A 23,319-nucleotide genomic window follows, 5' to 3' on the forward strand; every position below is an offset into this window, starting at 1 on the left:
TGTAATGTGGCCATATAAAAACCACAAAACATACTAATAAACATCAAATTCATATTGAGAAATCTAGCAGATAGAACAGTCATGTTAATAAATAATATACTTTTACAAAATTTAGACCAAATAGCAGACAAAAGTCATAATATGTTGAACCATTTAATAATCAATCACTTGTTTTTATTTATTTGTCTAACAATCAAATGAAGAAAAACTCATATGAAACTACTAAATAAATAAAATATGTTTAGGCTAGCAACACATATAGATTGTCATTGTAATTAAGCTGCGTTCAAAAAAACATTTTTCATTAATTATGTGTTGTTAGGATTTATATAGATAACTTTCTCTTTTTAATAAATCTCCTTTTCCCAATTGAAAATAAATTTCTTAATTGATAAAAGTTGACGCACCTTAAGAGTAAAAAAATTTTTCAACGTGAATGTAATAATGATTTGCTCTAAAACTGATTTTGGTGTTGGCAGATAGATGGCGCTATTGATGGAAAACATATTTTTAGTAAAAGACGACATAGCATGAGAATAGAATAACAACCATGTACGTCAAACAGCAAACTACAAGTATCAAACTCTATTTTTTACACGGTCCTATATACAGGTCATGCAACTACAGTAGAGGCGATACGTCGGATTAATGGTTTATAGCCGCCAGTGGCATGACGATCGATGGGCGTGCAGTGCAACGAAAATAAAATAACGTTCTGTCTCTTTTTCTGTCATACGTAACGCATTTGTTTTAAAATATGACCAATTACAATAAAAAACGTCACTCAATATAATTAACAACGAAGGGTCATACAACTATACTGCCACTGGCTGCGCTAGAATTTACGACGTACCGATGGTGTTTCCATAATGAGAGGAAATTTTCCTTTTGAGGGAAAATCAGGGCCCAGAGAGGAAAAAAGGGTAAAGACATGAAAAGGGAAATGGAGGAGAATCATTAGTAAAGCTAGTGCTACTATGTAAAACAAATAGTGGTGACACCTGCAGGTTTTATATATTTCTGATAAGGATATAATTAAAAATACGAAATGTTGAATTATACTTTCATACTTTATTCATGCTTAGTCTAATTTTTTTAAGATTCGTTTGCTTTTTGTTTTAGACTGTACAAACTTAAGGTGTGTTATTTTAAACTGATTTTTCATGAGTTGTACAGAGGTTGTTCCCGTTCTTTTCAAGACAAGATGTTGCGCATAGAATTGATCCAACTATTTCATTATCGAGCTTACTACGTTTATCTGTTTTAATATTTTTTAAATCATTAAATAACCGGTCTGCGGCAGCATTGGAAAAAGTGGTGGTGACATAAAAAAGTTTACCAATATTGGCAGTTGAATGAATTTGCGTCTGCCCTCAACATTTTTTTTCAAACCTTTTTTTTTCAAATAGCGTACAGTATCCGTGGAATCGTTATAATCTATATTAGCAAGGATACTTTGATTTCTCCATTCTTTGTCTCGTTCTGTAAAATCCACAGTATTAAGTGAAGGAATGTATTTTCATGCGATTTCGTACAATGATGTACTTAGATATCAAATCATTGGCATATTTAGGATTAAAAAAAAAAAACGAATCATTGTGCACATCTTCAAATACAAATCTGACTTCTTAATCTGATTAAATGAATCACCAACCCGTCTGCCCTGCGTGGTGAGTGGTGACTATGGGCAACACACATGAGTTCACACCATTTTTGACGCGAACTTGTGGAGGCTTATGTCCAGCAGTGGACTGCAATAGGCTGAAATGATGATGATGATGATGAATTAGAAAATGAGTAGTTAGATCGAACCAAGTGTTCGAATCAACGATAATTAATCAAAATTAATTAACCTGAACGACAAAATAAAGGTATCTAGTAAGGAGGGCCAAATTAAGGGTGAATATTTGTTTAATTAATTATAAATATGTAAAAGACGAACAAAATTTTTTTACATTCCAACCAAATAATTAAAAAACAAAAATTCAAAAATCAAAAAAAGTAGAGCCAAATTCAGTGAGTCATTCATTCAACATTACGAACTCCTTATATCTTATGGATATAATATACAATGGTGATATTACGTCCATTTTGTATATAGATACTTTGTGTTTTTACTCTTACCATTACCTTTTACAGATATTCAAATCATCGAATGTAAGCACACGTAACCAACCAGATAACAATAAACTAATCAAATCAAAACTATACTTAGACAGGATTACAGGAACCAAACGATAGGTACGATTATACACACAGGCACTGTAGAAATTTAAAAGCCATTAATATAAATGAATGAAACTAAATAGTAATCTTTATGTACATTAAAGTTATAAAATACATTTAGGGCTTTTTTCACCAGTTGTGGATTACCTACGCTATTTGACGGATGACTATATCCAACAGCTGAAAGTTTTTGATGTATTATTCCTTTTCACCTTCATATTTCCACTGTATTTATGAGATATATCTATTCGCAAATATATTATAATTTGTACTTTATTATTTAAGTGAAACAGGTCGTAACAGCCTATTATAAACTCCTGTTTTTAAAAGTTTAATGGTAACTTATTAGCAGGATAACTTTTATCTACAACTGGTCAAACAGGCCCCTTAGCCAAAAATTAAAATCAAATCAAAATCAATTAAATCAGCTTATTTTGCACGTAAATACTTATTTTGTTTGATATGTATATTTCTTCTAACAATTCAATACATGCTTTCCAATAATAATATAATTATGTATATTTCAATTACCAAATTAAGGGCCAAGATTAAGGACTATTTAATTGGTAAAACAGGTCTTAAGCTTGTCATAAGCGCTTCATTAAAAACTAAATTTCCAATGTATCTATAATTTAAAATAGTTTTTTAAAATCAAAATTAAACCAATTTTATTGAAATAGTATGTAACTTATATGTATTAATTTATATTTGAAAAATATATTTTTAAATTAGTTCTAGGCTCTCTCTAGCGACGAGTAGGAAAACTACTTCAGATATTTTTTTAATTCAATAGGTACAAATAATCTTGCCCGTGCTAGATAGCGTAACAACTGCAATAGCAATTTAATAATTCTATTTACCACTAGAGTGCTCTTGATATACCAAATCTTAATGCCGATGCAGATTAACTTTAATGTGGAAATCACCCACCTGTACGGAACAGTTTGCACAGGTACAATAAATAGGAAGAGTTAAGTAAACTGTAATAACTGAATTTCAAGAGTGCTGCTTTTACACTGAATATATTAAAGTATAATGTAAATACATGCAATGAAATTTGTTGCTGTATAAACGAAAGATGCCTTGCTTCCAAGAGAAGGGGGAGTGGGGGGGGGGGCAGTATTCTATTGTATAATTGTGTCCCGAATAAAGAATATAGTCTAATATCGAAAATGCACAAAACAAATCTCTAAAATATATTTTAATAGACACAAAAAAAAAAAAATTTCAGGAGGCTGAATAAAAATCGCTGTAAAATTTTTTTCTTAAACTTATCTTTAACTATTTATTTAAAACTCTTAATTTCTAAATTACCTCATTTTGATAAGGAATAGATGTTAAAATATTACTTTTTTTGCTTCGTCTTTTTCATAACTACCACCTTTTCTCAGCTGCGTTAAAGTATAATAGGTATTATAGTTACGTGTTTTTTAATAACCTACGCGAACCCTTCTTATAACTAGAACTCGATTGATCTCTTTGTGTAAAAGCGTTGATCGTGAAAAACCATCGGGTCAAGCTCAATGTAAATAAAGAGTTTAGAGTTTAAATTATATAAGTAATTGTATACACTATATGGCAAACATTAAGTTCTATCATTTATAACTTATGAAATTTTTCTTTATAATAAAAATTAATATTTTAAACTAAAAATAAGCAATGAAGCAATAATTTTGCTCAAAGTCGAATCGGGTAGCTCCTTCCACCACTTAGGTGACTTGGTTTTTCGTAGGCGGGCGCTATAATGCCAAAGCTTAAAGAGAGAACCCCGAATCGATGGATTTGGATCGAATATAACATGAAAAGATTGCTTGAACGTATATATCCTTAGAAAGCTGTGGTAGAAAAATAAAACGTTTCTAACATAGCATATAGGAATATGTTAGGAAACAACATTACAGAAACACATTAAGACTAAGTAATTAATTAATAAAAGTGTATGAATTATCAGACAATAATCTATTTATATATATAAAAGCGATAGGTCACTCATCACGAAATCTCCGAAACTATAATACCTACAAACTTGAAATTTGGCAGGTAGGCTCTTTATAGGACGTAGACATCCGTTAAGAACGGATTTTACGAAACTCGAAAGTTTGTATGAAAGTCCTATGTTTTTGAAGTAAGAGACTTGAAATTTAAAATGTATGCTATAGATGGTAAAGAAGTGTCCAAATAATGCATCGTAATCTATATATATAAAAGAGAAAGGTCACTGACTCACTAATCACAAGAACTCAAAAACCGCTGGATGGTCTATCCGTCCAGGATGAAAAAATATGAAATTTGGCAGGGAGGTAGGTTAGTAGACGTCCACTAAGAACGAATTTTGCGACATTCCATCGCTAAGGGGGTTTAGTTGGGGTTGATAGTTTGTATGAAACATAAACAGCAGGGTCGGTTTAAAGGAAAATAATCGCATTTGCAACCCTATGTGTTACAAAATAATAATTGTGTTTGCTCGCAAACGAAAAAAAAAAACGACTTCAATTACATCGACGAGTAATACAACGTAGATCGACGAAAAAATAGTCAAGTAACTACGCGTTATCAAAGATTACTCAAAAAGTAGTAATCAGATCTCATTAAAATTTATAAGTGACTACATGACAAACATAAGCTTTCGATTAAGTTAAAAATTATTAAAATCGGTACACCCAGTAAAAAGTTATTGCGGATTTTCAAGAGTTTCCCTCGATTTCTCTGGAATCCCATCAGCGATTTTGTTTCTACTGGATGTACCGATTTTCATAATTCTTTTTTTTTTTTGGAAAGGAGATATCCCTAGTTTGGTACCATGATAAGGAAACCAGGATCTGATGATGGGATCTCAGTTAAACCGAGAGAAACTCTTGAAAATCCGCATAATTTTTTACGGGGTGTACCGATTTTGATGATTTTTAATTTAATCGAAAGCCGATGTTTATCATGTGGTCACATTTAAATTTCATCGAGATTTGACTACAACTTTTGGAGAAATCTTTGATAATGCGTATTTACTTGACTATTTTTTGTCTACCTACATTGTATTACTTGTCGATACAATGAAGTCGGTTTTTCTTCGTTTGCCTGCAAACACAATTATTATTTGAATACATATATCGTAATATTTTGTATAAATGTTTACAAGGACTTTTAATCACGAATGAAACCAATCATCATGCAAATATGAGCAAAAACGAATGAATTATCGGATTTCTCTTTTATAAAAAACTGTTGCGAGCTTTTTGCACAGAAAAATAGAATTGAAATGATCCGCTCGTGTTGTTAGACAAATGCGTTTTATTAACTACGATTTATATTTGTATTAAAATGTTGTAGTAGAATAAACAAATACAAAATTTTTGCAAGCTTTTTGAGCTTTTTCTTAAACACCTATAGTATGAATGAACGGAATAAAAAAAGAGACTATTTGTAAATCTATATACGAATATACGAAAAGACATCAGGCGATGCTCATCCTCTGGGTTAAAACAAATGATATTATGGTTAAATGATAGGATTATTTAATTCTTATGAATCAAGATTCTGGATTCACGTCTGATTCCATCTAAGTCTCTGTACACAATGAATTCATCTTAGAATCTTAGAATACACAATGTTACACAATGTTTAAAAACCTTTACCGCATTTATATACACATCACATAAGTAACAACAAAAATAATATACAAATAAAATATTATAAGAATTTTTCTAACTAGGTTATTTTTTCATAAAAATGCAGCAGAACTAGTCCTTAGGGATACTTCAAAACTTAAATACAAATATTTACAATTTAATCTAATTATTTATCATTCCAAATATGTTTAAATATTTTTATTAAAAAAATAAGAAAAACAAACAATCATCGAGTAAAATATTCATAAACTTACACTCACTTTAAGTTATCGCTTTAAGTGTCGAAAACGTATTTATAAAAAACATTAGCTTTGCTACTAATTATCAAAAAGTACAAAACAATCGCACAGCAAATAAAAGTAATTGTGTTAAAAATATAAAAAAGCATACAGAATAATATATTGAAAAAAAATTACCCTTTGTATACTCCTTAAGGAGAGTGCAGAATTGATTTTCATTATCGATGCAGTACTCCTCTGATCTCACCGAATTTAAAAGAAAAACGTACAAATAAGCAAATGTCCACGAAAAGCCAATTGCGGACATGAAATGGTGCGAATAGCGCATCTTGCCTCCCGGGTACTCAAAACACGACTGCAACTGCTCCCTCTCGTCACAATAAAATTGATTACAGGCTACAAGTGACTGTAATGCCACCAGGTACACACCAATTCAATTAGAAACGCTAAACTGGACTGTGAAATGAAAGTTATTGGCAAAAAGATTCGAACACTGATATCAAGATGATAAAAAAAAATGAAGTTTTTAAATAGTAACACCATTGCAGGGTTTTCTGGTGTATAAACAATATAATAAATTTGTAAAAAAATAATAATAAACGATTTTATATTTTCCTTTTTGGGATATTTTCTGCTGTACTATAGCTCAATGAAACTTTATCTTATACTATTAAACGAGCAATTCTTGTATATATATATATAATCTGAATCTCGGAAACGGCTCCAACGATTTCCATAAAATTTAGTATATAGGAGGTTTCGGGGGAGATAAATCCATCTAACTAGGATTCATTTTTAGAAAATGACGTTTTATCCCTGTTTTTAGGGAGTGAAAAAAATAGCTACAATATCGTTAAAATACGAAGGTAAATTTCGCAACTGTCATTAAAGTTGTAATAGCTCGGTGGGAAATCGGCTGGTCGGGATCGACCGAGGAGATCATGGTTCAAACCCCAATGTCCCTGATCAATTATTTTTTTCCTTTTTTTAATTGCACTCGTTATTTAAAAAATAAATATTATTCATATTTTATAAATATGTAATTCGAATTTAAATATGAATTCCAAAAAACACGATTTACTAAAAATACCGAGCTAGGCTCGGTCACCCAGGTACTCTTTTATACACGGGTTAATAAAATCAAGGAATTAGTCTACTTATCATAATCTTAATATATATAAATCTCGTGTCACAATGTTTGTCCGCGATGAACTCTTAAACTACTTAACCGATTTTAATCAAATTTGCACACCGTGTGCAGTTTGATCCAACTTGAAAGATAGGGTATATTTTGTTTTGATATATGTAATTATTATATTTAAAAAAAAATAAGGCGATACGAAGTTCGCCAGGTCAGCTAGTACCTAAATAAAAGCTGAGTATTAAACGCGAAGCATGAAAGATGAAGTCACTTTTACCGTTAACCGTTGATCTACCTCTCGTCACGCTTGTATAAACATTGACAAAAGTGCACTTTGTCAGCAAAGAGTTAATAATTTTAAAAGCAAAAGAAAATCGATTGAGTGAAAGTTTAATAGTGGGTCGTTTCGCTTCACTGGTGTTTTCTTAGTACCTACTCCGGCGAATTTTTGTGTCTATTACAATTGAAGTTTTCTAATTGTCTGCTACATAACGCCGACACTACCTTGCTATATATATATTTATTTGATTTGTATGTATTAAGATCTTTCTATTATAATTTACAGAATTTAATGAGATGTTTAATCACATCTTAGAATAGGTCACTTGAAGGATTAAGTTCACAACTGAATTCGGTAGGTGATGAGCAATCGACTTTTAGAATTATATTAGGTAGGATAATTTCTATGAAATAGGTTACTTACTTAAAATAATGGAGTCATTTACGTCATATTTACATAAGATAGTAAGATAGATAAAGAGAAGTCTGTCCTAATTAATCATATACACACAAGTATTTAAGTTTAATATCTGAACATACGTACATCCAGTTGGTTAGATATATATCCATCCAGTTAAATTGATATGTATTTATTTAGAAATACTTATTTCGTTTGCCAGTGTTAGTATTGTATCAGAAAAGACATTTTATGGTGCATTTTAACGATTCAGTCTGTTACATCCCACGGCTGGAAATAGGTCCAGCCCATGTAAGAGATGGATCGGAATTTGACCACCACTCAAAATCAATGCGGGTTGGCGGATATATTTCCTACTATAATTAACGATGAATAGATTTATATAATCTATATAATAATACGTGAAGCAAAAACTTTGTACCCCTTTTTAATAAGATTACGCGAACGGAGGAGTATGAAATTTCGCACACTTATAGTTTATATAGAGACGAAGTGCAGAATGCTCATTTTTTTTTTAAATTATGCATAAAAAGTACATTATATCAATTAAAAAAAAACATTACACACAACCATGTATTTGTCACACACACGCTTATTATGTTGTTTTTTGTTTTTGTTGATTGTCAAAGTCCGACGTAGTCAAATTGAAATATTTAAAAAAAGATTTTTTATTTTCATTATTTTTTTGTTTTCTTTAACTTCAATTTTTAGAAGATAAAAAGAAGAAGAATTAGGACTATTTTTTTAAGATATATTTAAACAATAGTGTGACCGGTATTAGGCTAGTGTGCAGATTATTTTGTAAATAACTTTCTAAAATATATGCAAAAGATTTAGTTTCAAAAGGTTATTATCTGATTCTGTTGTACAATATGTTTTTTTTTTTTGTCGTTTTGTTTTACAGTTTCTGATATTTTGGTAATTTTGCAATTTACATCTGAAGAAACGCCATAAGGTGCGCATTGCGAAAAAATATGAGGAGTCAAAACGTGTGAAGTATTGTTCAGTTCGCAGAGTTATATAATAAATAAATTTCTAAAATAAAATAAGCCAAAGTTACTCCTTACTACATCTACTATGTGCCAGTGAAAGTCCCGTCAAAATTGGTCCAGCCGTTTCATAGATTAGCCGGAACAAACAGACAAACAGACAGACAAAAATTGAAAAAATGTTATTATGGTATATGTACCGTACCTATATACATTCATATGCATTTAGTAAAAAGCGATTATTTTAATATTACAAACAGACACTCTAATTTTATTTATTTGTACAGATACAGCTATATTAATACCGGCGTCAGTGTTGCCAACCCCAGCATAGAGTTAAACTGTAGATATGCCAGAAAAAAACTGTAGAAAACTGTAAATATCAAATTAAAAAACAGTAAATCTACAGCTTTGTCTTTTTATTACCCGACTGCCAAGGAAGGGTTATGTTTTTCGTGCGTATCTTGTATGTATGTAATATTCTTTACTACCTCATATTTCCAGAACCACTGAACGGATTTACATAATTGAGGTATCGTTAGGTTCGTCTTAGCTGCCCAAGTGTTCTTAGTTATGTGACATTAAAAAAAATCAAACATGGCGGCTGCGCGAAGCCATTAATGAAAAATTTTTTTTTTCTTGAATACTACAATATGGGTATCAAATTGAAGGGCACAATACAAGTATTTTAAAAAGGTATATCATGATTATTATTACCGTAATACTAATAAAGAAATACAATATTAAAGTTTAAAAAATGTGGACTTTGCTCTTTCCCACGCCTATGCCATGCCAAACTCGCCTTGTAGGCGACGATCAACTTCAGGGTGCCTTTCCAATAAAATACAATGGTTAAAAAAAACATACAATTAAAATTACAAATAAAAATTAATAAATGTCACACCAATTTACAATTACATTAATAAAATCAATAACAAATACATAATACCAAATACAAACAAATAATTTTAATAATAATTTCATTATATTAAAACTAATAGTTGTTGACTTAAGCAGTCACCTATTTGCTAAAGGTCAGTCTTACGTTGCTTTGAGCAGAGTGAGATCTTTCTCCGGGCTTGTTATCAGTTCTCTTGACCCTAAAAAATTACTTAATCAACCACATGATGTAAACTGTTTTAATGAATTTAACCGATTACGTAATTTTTCTGACTAAAAAGACATAAATAAAATAATAATTAAAAAAAAAAACAAAAAACCCGCCTGCGTGAAGAACAACTAATAGAAAATCAACTGAAAAAGCTGGAACAAGATAAAAATTCAATATGCACACAAAGTCAGCGAAATAAATAGAAACAATATCAAACATTTTGTGCTGTACATTTAAAATATATTAATACGGTAGTCCTTCGAAACTTTATGCAACGTCGTAGATAATATGCAGTCGGAGGCATGAAATTGAAGGATAAGTCAAATCATTCTCTCTTCGCGCATTTACGATCACAGTCGCATGCAGAGCAATAAAAATATGTGTTGCCTTTTTTACTTTTTGCAAGCCATCCGCTAAACTTTTCATCGTTGAGCCAAGAGTCAATAAATTTTTGCTCGTATCTCACTGTTTTATTCTTTCTTGCTGGGGATTTGTCAACATCTGAGTCACTATCACTACTACAGCTATGCATATTCGTAACTTTTTGCTCTACTCACAACGTTAACCGAACAATCAGACGAATGACTGAATACACGGTCAAGTACATATATCTCGACAGTCAAAGCTTTCGCGGGGATTTCCCAGTAAGAAAAACAAAATGTCGGTAAAACTAACATCGACCGAAACAATCTAAGACTGTCTACTAATAACGCCATCTATTAAATTGATTGATGACCATTACCTCCGGTTCGATGATAGTAGGTTTTACTTAAGCTGACTTAGTGCACGAATGGATGGAACAAAATGGATGGCGCTAGCATCTTAAGCAAAAAACTGTAGATTTTAAGGCCTAAACTAAAAACTGAGAGAATTTCAAAAAAACTGTAGATCTACAGTTAAAACTGTAGGGTTGGCTACACAGACCGGCGTTTACTGAACCGATACTAATAGAAATAGTGTCGATTTATGTTTTTGCTTAAGAGTTTTATTATTTTAATTCATTTTAATTTGTTTAACTTGATAGAATATTTTTTTTTAATATCACGGTAATAGTTCATATGGGGTAAACTGCAGTCGTGTGTCGGATCTTACACAATTACTTTTTTCAAATTACCTGTGAAATGTAAACTAAATCATTAAGGTCTAACAAAATACAAAAAAAAAAATTATACTATTTTTTTACTTTTAAATAAGGAATTATGTCGAGTAAAGTAGAACACATCTATAGCTTCGGTTCATAGAAATCCAATTAAACTAATTACATTAGGATTACTCGCATGTATTCCATCACAATCGCCGCAACTTTCCTACGAGCACCTTGTTTCAAAGTTCATTTAAAAAATGCCGAAAGATGACCCAGAAACTGCTGCCCTTAAAAAGGAGTTAAACGACATTATCGGCAAATGTAAGGTAATAAGATATTTTAATTTATTTGTATTTTGTAATAGCATATTTTTTTCTGCATATACATGTCTGTATAATTTGATATATAATATTTAATTATTAAATATACTTATTATTAATTAAATTTAAGGCTTAGCGTGCGATTATAATTAAATTATAATACATAGATATAATTATCTATAAATAATATATTTATAAAATGCGTTTAATAATAATAGCTTAAATTATACTTTTAGCATTTCAGGGTAAACCTTTAATCAAAAAATCGTTGCGAAATTATATGAATACGATAATAACTTGTTTAAGGCTTCTTTGACTTGAGTTCAGGGGCGTAGCTTTATCCCCTTATAATTAATTACACGTGGCTTAAAGATAAACAGACTTCGGTGTCTGTTTAGAAACACGTGTTTTTTTTTTGCTTTACAGCGGGATTCGTCATATTTCCAACTTTAAAAATTTAAATGCAGTGAGAATAGCTACACCACAGTTTTCAGTACCCGACCGACTCTGGTGTAATGGTGTATCGGCGGCGCATAAACACCGATGGTCACGGGTTCGATTTCCACTCGGAGTGGATTTTTGTGTTTATACAAATATTTATTTACGGTCTGGTTGCTAGTCATTATGGGTCCCTCCACCGTGCCTCGGAGAGCGCGTTAAGCTTTCGATCCCGGTTGTTATCATGTACACCTGGTAGCGATTGTTACTCAAAGTAGGGATTACTTACGCCAACACACAGCGTGGTGGATTAAGCTCGATTCTTCTCCTACATGGGCAAGTAGACCTCAGCCCAGCTGTAGGATGTTACAAGCTGAAGCGTAGCTTTAAATTCGTTATCGATTTCGATTCTCTATTGTATGAAATGTTATTTATGCTATATCATATTTTTTGGTTTGAAACAATGATTCTCAACAAGATTTAAAAACATTTTATATTGTATTAAATCTATAATAATGACATTAAAAGGTTTCGCCTTAAATCCAGTATATGTTCTTAAAACAAGTATTAAATGAATTGAAAATTATGTAATAAAAAATAACAATGTCTTATTATATTAATTTCATACTATCGCAGGCAGAACAGGAGAAAGTCGCAGATGCAAAACTAGCCGAAAAATGTGGAGATATGAGTGATGTGCCCAAGATTCGTCTTATGACTAAAAAAACTTTGAAAGGCCACATTAATAAGGTTAACTCCGTACACTACAGTGGAGACTCCAGGTTAATAAATGTCAATTAGATATATGAAATTAGAATTTTCATACTATATATATACGTGCTTATATAAAATCGTTGAGTCTTTCACTCATCACGGTATCTCAAAAGCCGCAATATGCATAATTCCAAAATCAATTCAATCATCCAAATCCAATTTCAAATCAACTTTATTGCGAATACGGGATACTCCTGGATCACGAAAAAAATATACTAATATTATAAAGCTGAAAGGTTTGTTTGTTTGTTTTTTATTTGAACGCGATAATCTCAGAAACTACTGTGGACAGTCCATTTACCGAAGACTAATATTTTAGTAAGCTTTCTTCTTAAACTACCGCAGGTAAAACCGCAGGCCACAGCTAGTTGAAGTAGTAAACGAACGAGTATTATACTAAATCAATACTTCATCCTATTCGCACAATTATAATATTCATGTACCATTTTTTGCTATTTTAAGTTTTTTAACTCCCGATGAAAATTGTTAAGTCAAACCTTAGGGTATGTATAAGTACGAATTGCAAGGCAAAATTAAAATATGTTGTAGCCAGTTGTAGCATATAAAACATCATTTTCACAGGCATTGCGTAACTGGCTCTTTGGATGGTAAACTTATCATCTGGGATACTTGGAGCGGCAACAAAGTGCAAGTAATACCCTTGCGCTCGGCCTGGGTGATGAGCGTCGCCTTCGCTCCCTCGGGAAATTTCGTCGGTAAATAAACAATGAAATTTATTATTATTGTTAATTACATTTTATATATCTCGTATTTTATGCCGCAAGCGAAACGACATCTCATGTTAATATTAAAACCGTAGTTCCTAATTTCAGCTAATCAAACTTTCAACTACATTACGACTAGCCCGTTGGCGCAGTTTGTGGAGAGCCTGCTTTCTGCTCCTGGGGTTCTGGATTCGATTCCCTCCCCGAGTCTGGGTGTTATGTATATATTTATTTATATATGTATTATTTATATGTATGTTTGTCCAAAAAAAATATGTAGCTGTACCAGTCGGCTGTTACCTATCACACATGCATTAACGCCGAGTTACACGAAACAAAATTAAAATTTAAGTAGAGATTAAACTAATTTAATCACAAGAATTTCATACAATTCTTGCGATTAAATTAGTTTAATCTCTACTTAAATTTTAAGACCGCAGATGACCGCGTGTGTATGTTGTAAATATTTATTTATTATTTATTTATTTATTAACATTTAAAAGAAAAGTGATAAAACCACTGTTTTTTCATAACAAAATATCGCAAAAATGTATCCTATAACCTTAACCTACCTAAAATTAGAATGTGGAATGACCGTTTATACTCGTAGAATAGATCGTGGGATATTGCTCATCATCGGAATATAATTTTTTATCTCTAATCTAACATATTTCGATTTAGGATTCATACAAAGTTCATTTGATAAAAGCTACATAAGATAATAAATACTCATGTATTTATAAAATAATACTCATGTATTCATAAAGTACGTAGCGTTATGATTTCAATCATGGATTGAGATTGGAGTATATGTCCGTCAGTTTTGATGATTGACGATAAAAAGAACAAAATTATTGCAGATGATGCGAATAATCATGTTGTTCTTACAGCGTGTGGTGGTATGGACAATATGTGCACGGTTTACGACGTGAACAACCGAGACGCTACAGGGTCAGCGAAGATGGTGCGTGAGCTGGCCGGCTACGAGGGTTTCCTAAGCAGCTGCCGATTCCTCGACGACACTCACATACTTACTGGCTCCGGTGATATGAAGATGTATGTACGTTTGTGTAAAGTAGCTTAAGTGCTTTTTAATAGACTTTAAAAAATGATAAGGTTCTATGCTTCACTGGATATTTTTTTGCTATATGTATTTTGAAATGAATGTTTCTGCGAATTACAAATTATTTTAGAGATTATAAAAATTTTGAACATGATAACTATATATGGAGAATATAATATAATAGATATGGAAAACTATAATACTAAAATGCTATGCTATGCTATGCAGTTGTGTCTGGGATCTGGAAGCCGGCAAGAGAGAAGTTGAATTCGATGCTCACGCAGGAGACGTTGTCACCATATCCTTAGCACCAGGTTAGACATATATTGTAAACATTTAATAATTAAATCGACATTTATATTTTTTGGACCGACTATCTTCGTAAGATTGCCCGTGGAGACTGGATTGCGAAACACCGGAATGCCGCAAGCTTGGAGAGACCTATGTCCAGCAGTGGACTGCGATAGGCTGAACAAAGAGAGAGAGAGAGAGAGTTATATTTTTAACAAAGTTTTTTTTGCTTTTATTGGTTAACTAGCTGTGCCTGCGACTTTGTCCGCGTAGAAATTAAAAAATAATTAATGTTCAGTTCGCAGAGTTATAAAATAAAATAAAAGTAGCCTTTGTTAATTCTTATAACATCAACTATCTGACTTATAAAAAATGTTATTTTGGTATATGTGTAATTAGTTGTGAATTTAGTTAAAAGCGGTTATTTTTATGTTACAAACAAACACTCTATTTTTTTATTTGTATAGATATAGATATACTTATATCCAGTATACGAGAACCTAATGAAAAAATATGGTTTTTAGTAACCATAAATCAATACATAGCAAAGTTATTCTGCTTCAAAGTCTATAGACTAGTGTTGCCCAAATGCAAGAACAAGACGAGACTTAGCCAGTCTTGGTCTTGGTCTTGCGCCAATACACCTGGTCTTGGTCTTGGTCTTGGTCTTGCGCTCCCAGTCTTGGTCTTGGTCTTGGTCTTGCAGCAAGAGTCTTGCAAGTCTTGCAATTACCTATTAGTCTATTACTATTTATTAAAGTTTACTTTAAATCTTAGAAAAACGTATTAGAATTGGAACATTGTGAGCTTGAATTAACATAGCCATAGTAAAGATCAAGCAGATTAATAAATAACTGAAGATTTGATAAGAAATTCGAAAAATCAACTGACCTATATGTCGTTTTCCATGGAAGTAACTGTTTCTTAATAAACATTTATGATTTATAAGCTTACATTTGCTAAAACATGTAAAAAAACAAATTAATTACAATAACTTGACTGTATTTTAAAGAACAATACTTATCTGTCTAGAAAGAGATTGAACCCTCAACTTATAAGAAATTTAATAAAAGAGTTTTACGATTTATCATTTATTTGAATAAAAAATAAAATACAACACAAATCAACAGCTTTATCATTAGGTTATGATACTTTATATCAATTTTTTTGACCATGAATTAATATGACATCTACTACCTATCCTTACCATTTTATCCTAATCATAATACTACTTGCGTGATCAGTATAATGTATTCATTTTCATTCTAAGCACTCTGAAACTTATTTATTCTTTGGAACACTTGTAGGTACTCTTAAAATTCGAAATTATTTTGCATGAGTATACCTACGCCCTATGGCGGCAATCAAATAGTGTCAAATGTTATGATTTCGGCGTGGCGGCAACGATTGTTTTAGATTTCAAAAGAAGCCGCCGGCGCGTGTATCATAACCATGTACTTCCGAAAAGCGGCAAATTTCTTTGAGAAGTAAGTACAAAACCTTTGATGCCGCATTATCAAAGTGCCGATGGTTAAAACATAACTATGCATGCACTCAGTTTGATTTTAATAGATATTTTTTTATTCGCTATGTTTATGGTATTAGTCGTAATGCGCATAGGTCCAGTTTTTCATATTCTTTGATACAGTTTTTGCGTCTCATAGAATTCCTAAGCGTACCTACCTATACACCGAACTGTTACACCTAACTACTCAGTGAAATAGCGCTAAGTCCTAGCTGCAAGACGCAAGAGTCTTGCAGGCTATGTCTTGTTCTTGCTCAAGTCTTGCACGGTCAGTCTTGGTCTTGGTCTTGCTAAAAATACGCGGTCTTGTTCTTGGTCTTGGTCTTGCAAAAACGCAAGAACAAGACCAAGACTGCAAGACCAAGACTGAATTTGGGCAACACTACTATAGACGTGACAATGAGTATTCACATGTTATATTATTATTTATTTTAAAAATATGTTAACCAATAGATATGAAGACGTATGTAACTGGATCCGTTGACAAGACGTGTAAGCTGTGGGATGTAAGAGCTGAAAAGGAGAAGCAGACTTTTTTCGGACACGAGGCCGATGTAAACAGCGTTTGCGTAAGTTTTTATAACAAAGAAAAATAAACAAACACCCCCACACAACAGCCTTTTACAGGATGAAATTCTGTGTATGTTACGAATATAGATAATTGTCTTCAGCAAGATTAAATATATTAAAACAAACTACTAGTACGTACAATAATTAATCATTGCCCCACTTTTTTACGTGGGGAAAATCCATCATAGATACCAGCGCGGGGGCGCCAGAGGGTTATGTCAGACTCCTACTGACTAAAAAAACCACCACGTGTGAGCAGTCGTCCGCCTGGGTGGGGCGAGATGAGATCGGGCTAGCATTCGCCACCTATCATTGCCCCACTGCGTCCACGTGTTGTCAATAGTACTGATTTAACCATATTTTAGGAAGCTGAAACATCTGAAAGATTTGCTCTTTTGATTAATATGAAGTTTTTTTTTTGTTTAAAGTACCATCCCAGTGGTCAAGCGTTTGCCACAGCTTCTGAGGACAAAACAGCTCGCCTGTTCGACATTCGTAGCGATCAGCAGATTGGACACTACAAGCCACCTGGAGCCAGTGGCTTTACTAGTTGCGGTTAGTATTCTACCTTCTGATTTCACCACATCACATTCTGATATAATTATATGTATAATCAGTCATAGTGTCATAGTCTTAACCCTTAATTAGGCGCATTAAGAAAATCACACAATTAGTCGCATGGGGTCTCGAGTGACCCCAAAAACAAGATTGAAAAAGGAGTGTATGAAATAAATAAAACACTGATTGGATTATATAAAATATTAGTGTTCTTTACTATCTTTAACTTTAATAAACACAAATATAGCTCAGACTTAAAATTTAAACAAAAAATGACAAACTTCTAACTACTCCTAAAACTACATAATTTTTGACTTAGCCGATGCGCTTATTTAAAAAAATAATAATAAGTCTCATTAGCCGATTATTTTTATCTGCAATCGAGGCAGTATACTCTAAAGTATTGTTAAGAAACAAATTTACAACACTTATGACATTTGGTTGGTACTTTCTTGTCGTTCTTCCTAGTGTATACAATGAGCAACGTCCGCGCTTAGATATTGACTGATGCACCGTCTTTTTCATATCATGTGCTTCACGGAGCCATTTATTTGTTGACGCTGGGACAGAAAACTGCTAATACGATACTTTTTGTGACTTTCTATAAGTGCTGCTGCCAATTTAAAAAAAAAAAAATCTGTCTTGTATATGTAATATTCTTATTAGCATTCTATCTGAGTATGATAAATGCGTTGATGCCAGATAACTTTAGAAGATGACAAAATATAGCCAGATTTCTACTTCTCTTCCAAAATTATAACTAGTAACTAACTATAAGTTGTTCATTGCAATCGACATCACTTTTGCCACCGATGATTCAGATGATATAACTTGACTATCTGCGAACTCTTCAATTTTACTACCAGAATCATATGGGTACTATTCACAGCGTTGCCGTTTACTAATTTGTCTTCCGAAGTAGAACTAGCAACATCTTGCTCATCGTCGGCCACCTCCAGCCATTCCAATATCTGCCTATTATTAGCCACTTAAAAAATCAATAAACTGAAAATAAAAGAAAAAGTCTGTGCAAATAAACACAAAAATAGGTAAATTAAATAGCCGGTATATAAATACATATATACTAATATAAAAAAATTATCAATTTACGATTATAAACGAAGTAAAAACATAAAAATAAAAACTTACCTCCGCAAAAAAAAATCACGTAAGTGGTCGCATGGGGTCAGCGCTCTAGAGAAAAGCGATCAGTGCATATGCGTAGATGTTCTGGAAGCGACTGATTTGCGTACCCTGAGGGAAGTTAGGAAGCTAGAGTGAGCGTGGGCGCGCTCAAATCTCTCAAAGATATATATTTTTCAATTTGAAATAGCCGTGACCCCATGCGCCTAATTAAGGGTTAAACTATATAAAGAAATATATATATATATATATATATACTAGCTGTACCCTGCGCGCGTTTTTTTACTCGTACCAACTCAGAAACCTTTGCGTTCTCATGCACAATAATTTGCTCGAGATCATGAGATGATCCAATGCATAGTTAAAGATTTAATTATATAGAGGACATACGATATATATATATATATATATATATATATATATATATATACTCCTCCCGGCCGATTACGGCCACGGCGACTGCATTCAACTCCGTTTTTGTCTTTGGTGTGCTCGCGCGTGGCTTATGTAGCCAATTTTGTGTGTAAAAGTCCTCGCACACAGCGGGCACGCTAGCACACCGTTAACATAGTTATAGCTAAAGGTCGCTGGTGGTCGAACCTTTAGTTCATCTATATATTAGTTCATCTATATATATATATATATATATATATATATATATATATATATATATATATATATCGTATAATATAAAAATGAATCGCAAAATGTGTTGGTAAGCGCATAACTCAACAACGCCTGGACCAATTTTACCAATTCTTTTTTTTAAATGTTTGTTGAAGTCCAAGGTTGGTTTTTACGGTGAGAAAAACTTGAATAGTTTCCGGGAAAACCTTAAAAACAGCCCTTTTCTTTTTCCCATACAAACGTTTTCTAACTAAAATGTAGAGTCAATTTGAATTTTATTACTATTCATTTAAAGTTTATATTAAATTACAAGCATTCACTGTTGTCTTAGCAATGTAGGTGTGTTTCTAACGTCAAAGAGTCAATTTGCACTTTATTATCGCTGCACAAAGTTCAAATTCAATCATACCTATCAAAACAGTGTGCGTGTTCGCGTTGGACGATCTAATGTCGCGTTCCGAAACTCAACAAAAGTGATAATATCGCGAACCCGACCAAATTGAATAGTCAAAAAATGTAAGAGCTATAGATCATTATTATTGATTTTTATTTTGGTTGGCTGCAAAATGTATCAGTTTTCACTTCATTACATCTGTCAAACAAACCGCGTTAAAAAAGGCAATGAAAAGTTTGGTAATTACCTCACTTACATTCGGTCACGATCGGCCCAAATCGGCGCGATCGGGCACAACGCGTCGCGCGTTCTGTGACGTAGACTTGCGCCACTTTTACAATCACGTCGGTTAATAACCCGTCTATCTCTATGTTATGTCATTGAGGCACACAATTTTTAAATGTTTGTCACATTTAGGTTCCCACTGTCCCTTTAGATTATTTTCCAATCAAGTTTGAACTATAAGTTCGCCTCTTAGTTTGAAGCCCAGTTGGGGTTCTTTAGTAGATCACAGAATGGTGATCACAGGGTGGCCAAGTGGAAGTTCGTGGAAGCGAAGATATATATAAATATATGAGTACAATCAAGTAGTAGTAGTCAACCTAATTAATTCTTTTTTCGTTGACACCATCACGTAACGTCACATCACATCATGTCACATAGTACTACTGTACTTACCGGTGTAAGCGTATCTAGAACTCCTAAAAATTTTAAAAGGATAAAAGATTACATGAGCAATGATAAATGTATTTTTGCGGGATTTTCATGATACGATATAGGAGTTTGTGGAGCGACATGTAGGCTATTTCGTATCCCGGAATTTCCTCGAAATCTGATTCAAGCGGAAAAATTCGCGTGTTCCGCGCGCGAATACCTACCGCCCAGACAGATATTGACTACCCAAATTTTTATTAACATTTTTGTGCCCAAAAATAACTTACATTAGAAAAGGCTTAAATCTATACAAATAAACAAAATTGGAGTGTCTGTTTGTATTATTAAAATTCCCGCTTTTTACTAAATGTCTTTATAATTATTGGAACGAATTTCCTTACGGCAGGCTTAACTTTTGACTGGGCGAGCGAACTGAAAGAAATGTGATACTAAAACCGTAAGAAAAATACTTAACGGAAGTGACGTAATATCAGTCACACGACTGTATAATATGACGTTTGTAAAACTAAAATATTACTAGTAAACCTTTTTAAAATTATTTATGTAATTTTATACAGTCGACAAAAATAAATAAAGACATATGTTTTTTTATTTCATGATAAATTAAAAACGTTTTTAAATGTTTGTCTATATGTCTACAGACATACGACTGTGTCTGGAATGGATTAAATAATGTAAAGGAGGTCAAGAGACAACACATACTTTTTAGCCAGATGCAAAATAATGTATCGAAATAGTTTTATTCAGCAACCTATGTTTTCAGGATTGTCTGTGAGTGGTCGTTATCTCCTTGCTGGCTCTGATGACAATACTATACATTCCTGGGATACCATGAAAGTCGCTCATACGGGTATACTATTTTTAATACATTAAAAATATGTTACGCATATATATTTTTTTACATGAATTTCATTTTCTTTTTTATTTATTAGCATTTATATGTTGTAAATTAACTAATAATAAAAATAAAACGTGTTGTAACAGGAACATTGAATGGACATGAAAACAGAGTGACATCGATTTCTTTAGCTCCGAGTGGCATTGCGTTGGCGAGCTGCTCCTGGGACCAGAGCGTCAGAGTTTGGGGTTAACTTACTCAAAACTAAACACCTTAAACGTATATTTTAAGTAATATCATGTATTTTTAGCAATATAGCTATTTGATTTCACACTGTATTAATTCCTACTTATCTACTCCATTAGGTATTAATATCAACGTTTAAGGCTCTAAGCTATGTCTTTAGTATTATATTCCAGTATATTCTAAAGTTGATTACCTACTAACGAGTTTTGTTTATCAGATACTATATTAATATTTTAAATGTGAAAATAAATGTTTCAAATAAAAAAGTCATTAAAGTTTAAAGATAATAATCGAATGGTCTATGTAATCAGTTCCTAAATATGAATAGATACATGTATTTATAAGCATCTCGGAAGCCTTAAATTATTGCTTTTATTTGAAATAATTTAAAGTATATATGCTGTTATTGTTATTATAATTATGAATAATATATCACTTCTTAAATATGTTATAAAAAAGGCTAGAAAAACTTTATTATGTATTTAAAGTTAAGTTTATTATTTTATTTATCAACTGCTTGACGTTTATAAATATTTATATATTTTTATTATATCTTTGTTAAAATTGGATTCATTGTATTAAATAATAGCTTGACCAAACTGTTTTTAATTATCTTTTTACCAATGTTAAGTTTAGTATTGTTCAACCCTAGGAAGTACATATAGGCTAGAAATTAATAACAATTTAAAATTCTATTGCGGTTTTATTAATCACTAGCGACTCGCCCCGGCTTCGCACGGGTGCAATGCTGATACTAAATATACTACAGAATGTCTTTATTTATAGTGTGAAGCTAGCTTATAGCATGGTTATTAACATAATAACAACAACATTCAAATATGCGTCGTTAGATTACACGTTGTTACAGAATGCGTTGAAGAAATAAAGGTTCACTGCTCGTTCCCCGTATATGTTGACCCGACTTCTAAATAATATTCGTGCCAAATTTGAAGTAAATCCATGCAGTACTTTTTGAGTTTATCCCGGACATACATACAGACAAACAGACTAAAATTCTAAAAACTATATTTTTGGCTTCGGTGTCGATTGCAGATCACACCCCAAGTATTCTTTTAAAAAAATATTTAATGTACAGTTTTGACTTTCCTACCATTTTATTATATGTATACATGTATAGATTGTGAATCGAGTATTGATGTATCTTGAGTATTTTTAACAAAGTTATTTTATTGTATTTGACCTTACACTGTTTTTTCATTAAACCAATCTATAAAAAATGTAAAATTTTAACCTTATTCATTTGATAAAAAAGTCCTACTAAATAGAATTACTTTTAAATAGAAATACATTTTATTGCCCCTAATTTAATCTATCGACTGAAAATTAATGTAACCTTTTATTTTTATTTTTTGTTTCGAAATAATAAATACGGGATCGATAGTTATTACATTTTTTCACTCTACATTACATTTTTTAACTGACAGAACCAGCGATCTTCCGAATATTTGTGTATACGGATTAGTCATTTCTTCAGTCAAATTGAAAAAATCGGTAAAAGTACCTAACCTGGGCATTACCTTTTTAATATTTGTCAAATTAGTTTGTAGACACAGTGGACAAATCAATTTGATTTCGTTTTTCCAATTACATAATAGTATTTTTATTGCTCATTTTTGGACGTTACGCGTAACCATAGATAACGTATGATATTGATAATGGATCCAAGAGTTTTTGAATATTTAAAAAATAACGCTATGAATGTACAAAAACTTATTCATAGTGTTTAAACAAAATATTAGACATCTCAAAACATCATTTATTTTCGACATAAAAATAATAACAATATTATTATAAACCGTGGGAAATTCGTATCACGAAATAATTTTCCCTTTGAAAATGAAATAAAAACAAAACAACATTTTAGTAATTTATAAAAATTAAACTAAGCGGAAACTAATCCATGTGTATAATACATATTAAAATCTCGTTTTAATATATTACTAGCGACCCGCCCCGGCTTCGCACGGGTGCAACGCTGGTACTAAATATAAAATATAAAAT

General features: G+C 32.0%; 1 protein-coding gene across 1 annotated transcript; it reads left to right on the forward strand.

The window, feature by feature from the left end:
• The first annotated feature begins 11,367 nt into the window (after nucleotides 1-11,367).
• LOC123668403 (guanine nucleotide-binding protein subunit beta-2) lies at nucleotides 11,368-21,382 on the forward strand. The gene is made up of 9 exons (XM_045602137.1): nucleotides 11,368-11,436; nucleotides 12,505-12,650; nucleotides 13,225-13,358; nucleotides 14,258-14,423; nucleotides 14,659-14,744; nucleotides 16,700-16,815; nucleotides 17,245-17,371; nucleotides 20,977-21,063; nucleotides 21,198-21,382. Exons 1-9 carry the CDS (start codon nucleotides 11,368-11,370, stop codon nucleotides 21,302-21,304), a joined length of 1,038 nt encoding a protein of 345 aa, XP_045458093.1. The 3' UTR covers nucleotides 21,305-21,382.
• The last annotated feature ends 1,937 nt before the right edge of the window (nucleotides 21,383-23,319 follow it).

Source organism: Melitaea cinxia, chromosome Z (genome assembly GCF_905220565.1).
Source record: "Melitaea cinxia chromosome Z, ilMelCinx1.1, whole genome shotgun sequence".
NCBI classification, from domain to species: Eukaryota; Metazoa; Arthropoda; class Insecta; order Lepidoptera; family Nymphalidae; genus Melitaea; species Melitaea cinxia.

What these genes read in the sequence shown, in the direction of transcription:
- LOC123668403 (XM_045602137.1), top strand. Translation starts at nt 11,368, where the DNA reads ATGCCGAAAGATGACCCAGAAACTGCTGCCCTTAAAAAGGAGTTAAAC. An exon ending in TCCCTCGGGAAATTTCGTCG is followed by an intron (nt 13,359 to 14,257) that starts GTAAATAAACAA and finishes TTGTTCTTACAG; the next exon opens with CGTGTGGTGGTATGGACAAT. An exon ending in CCGATGTAAACAGCGTTTGC is followed by an intron (nt 16,816 to 17,244) that starts GTAAGTTTTTAT and finishes TTTTGTTTAAAG; the next exon opens with TACCATCCCAGTGGTCAAGC.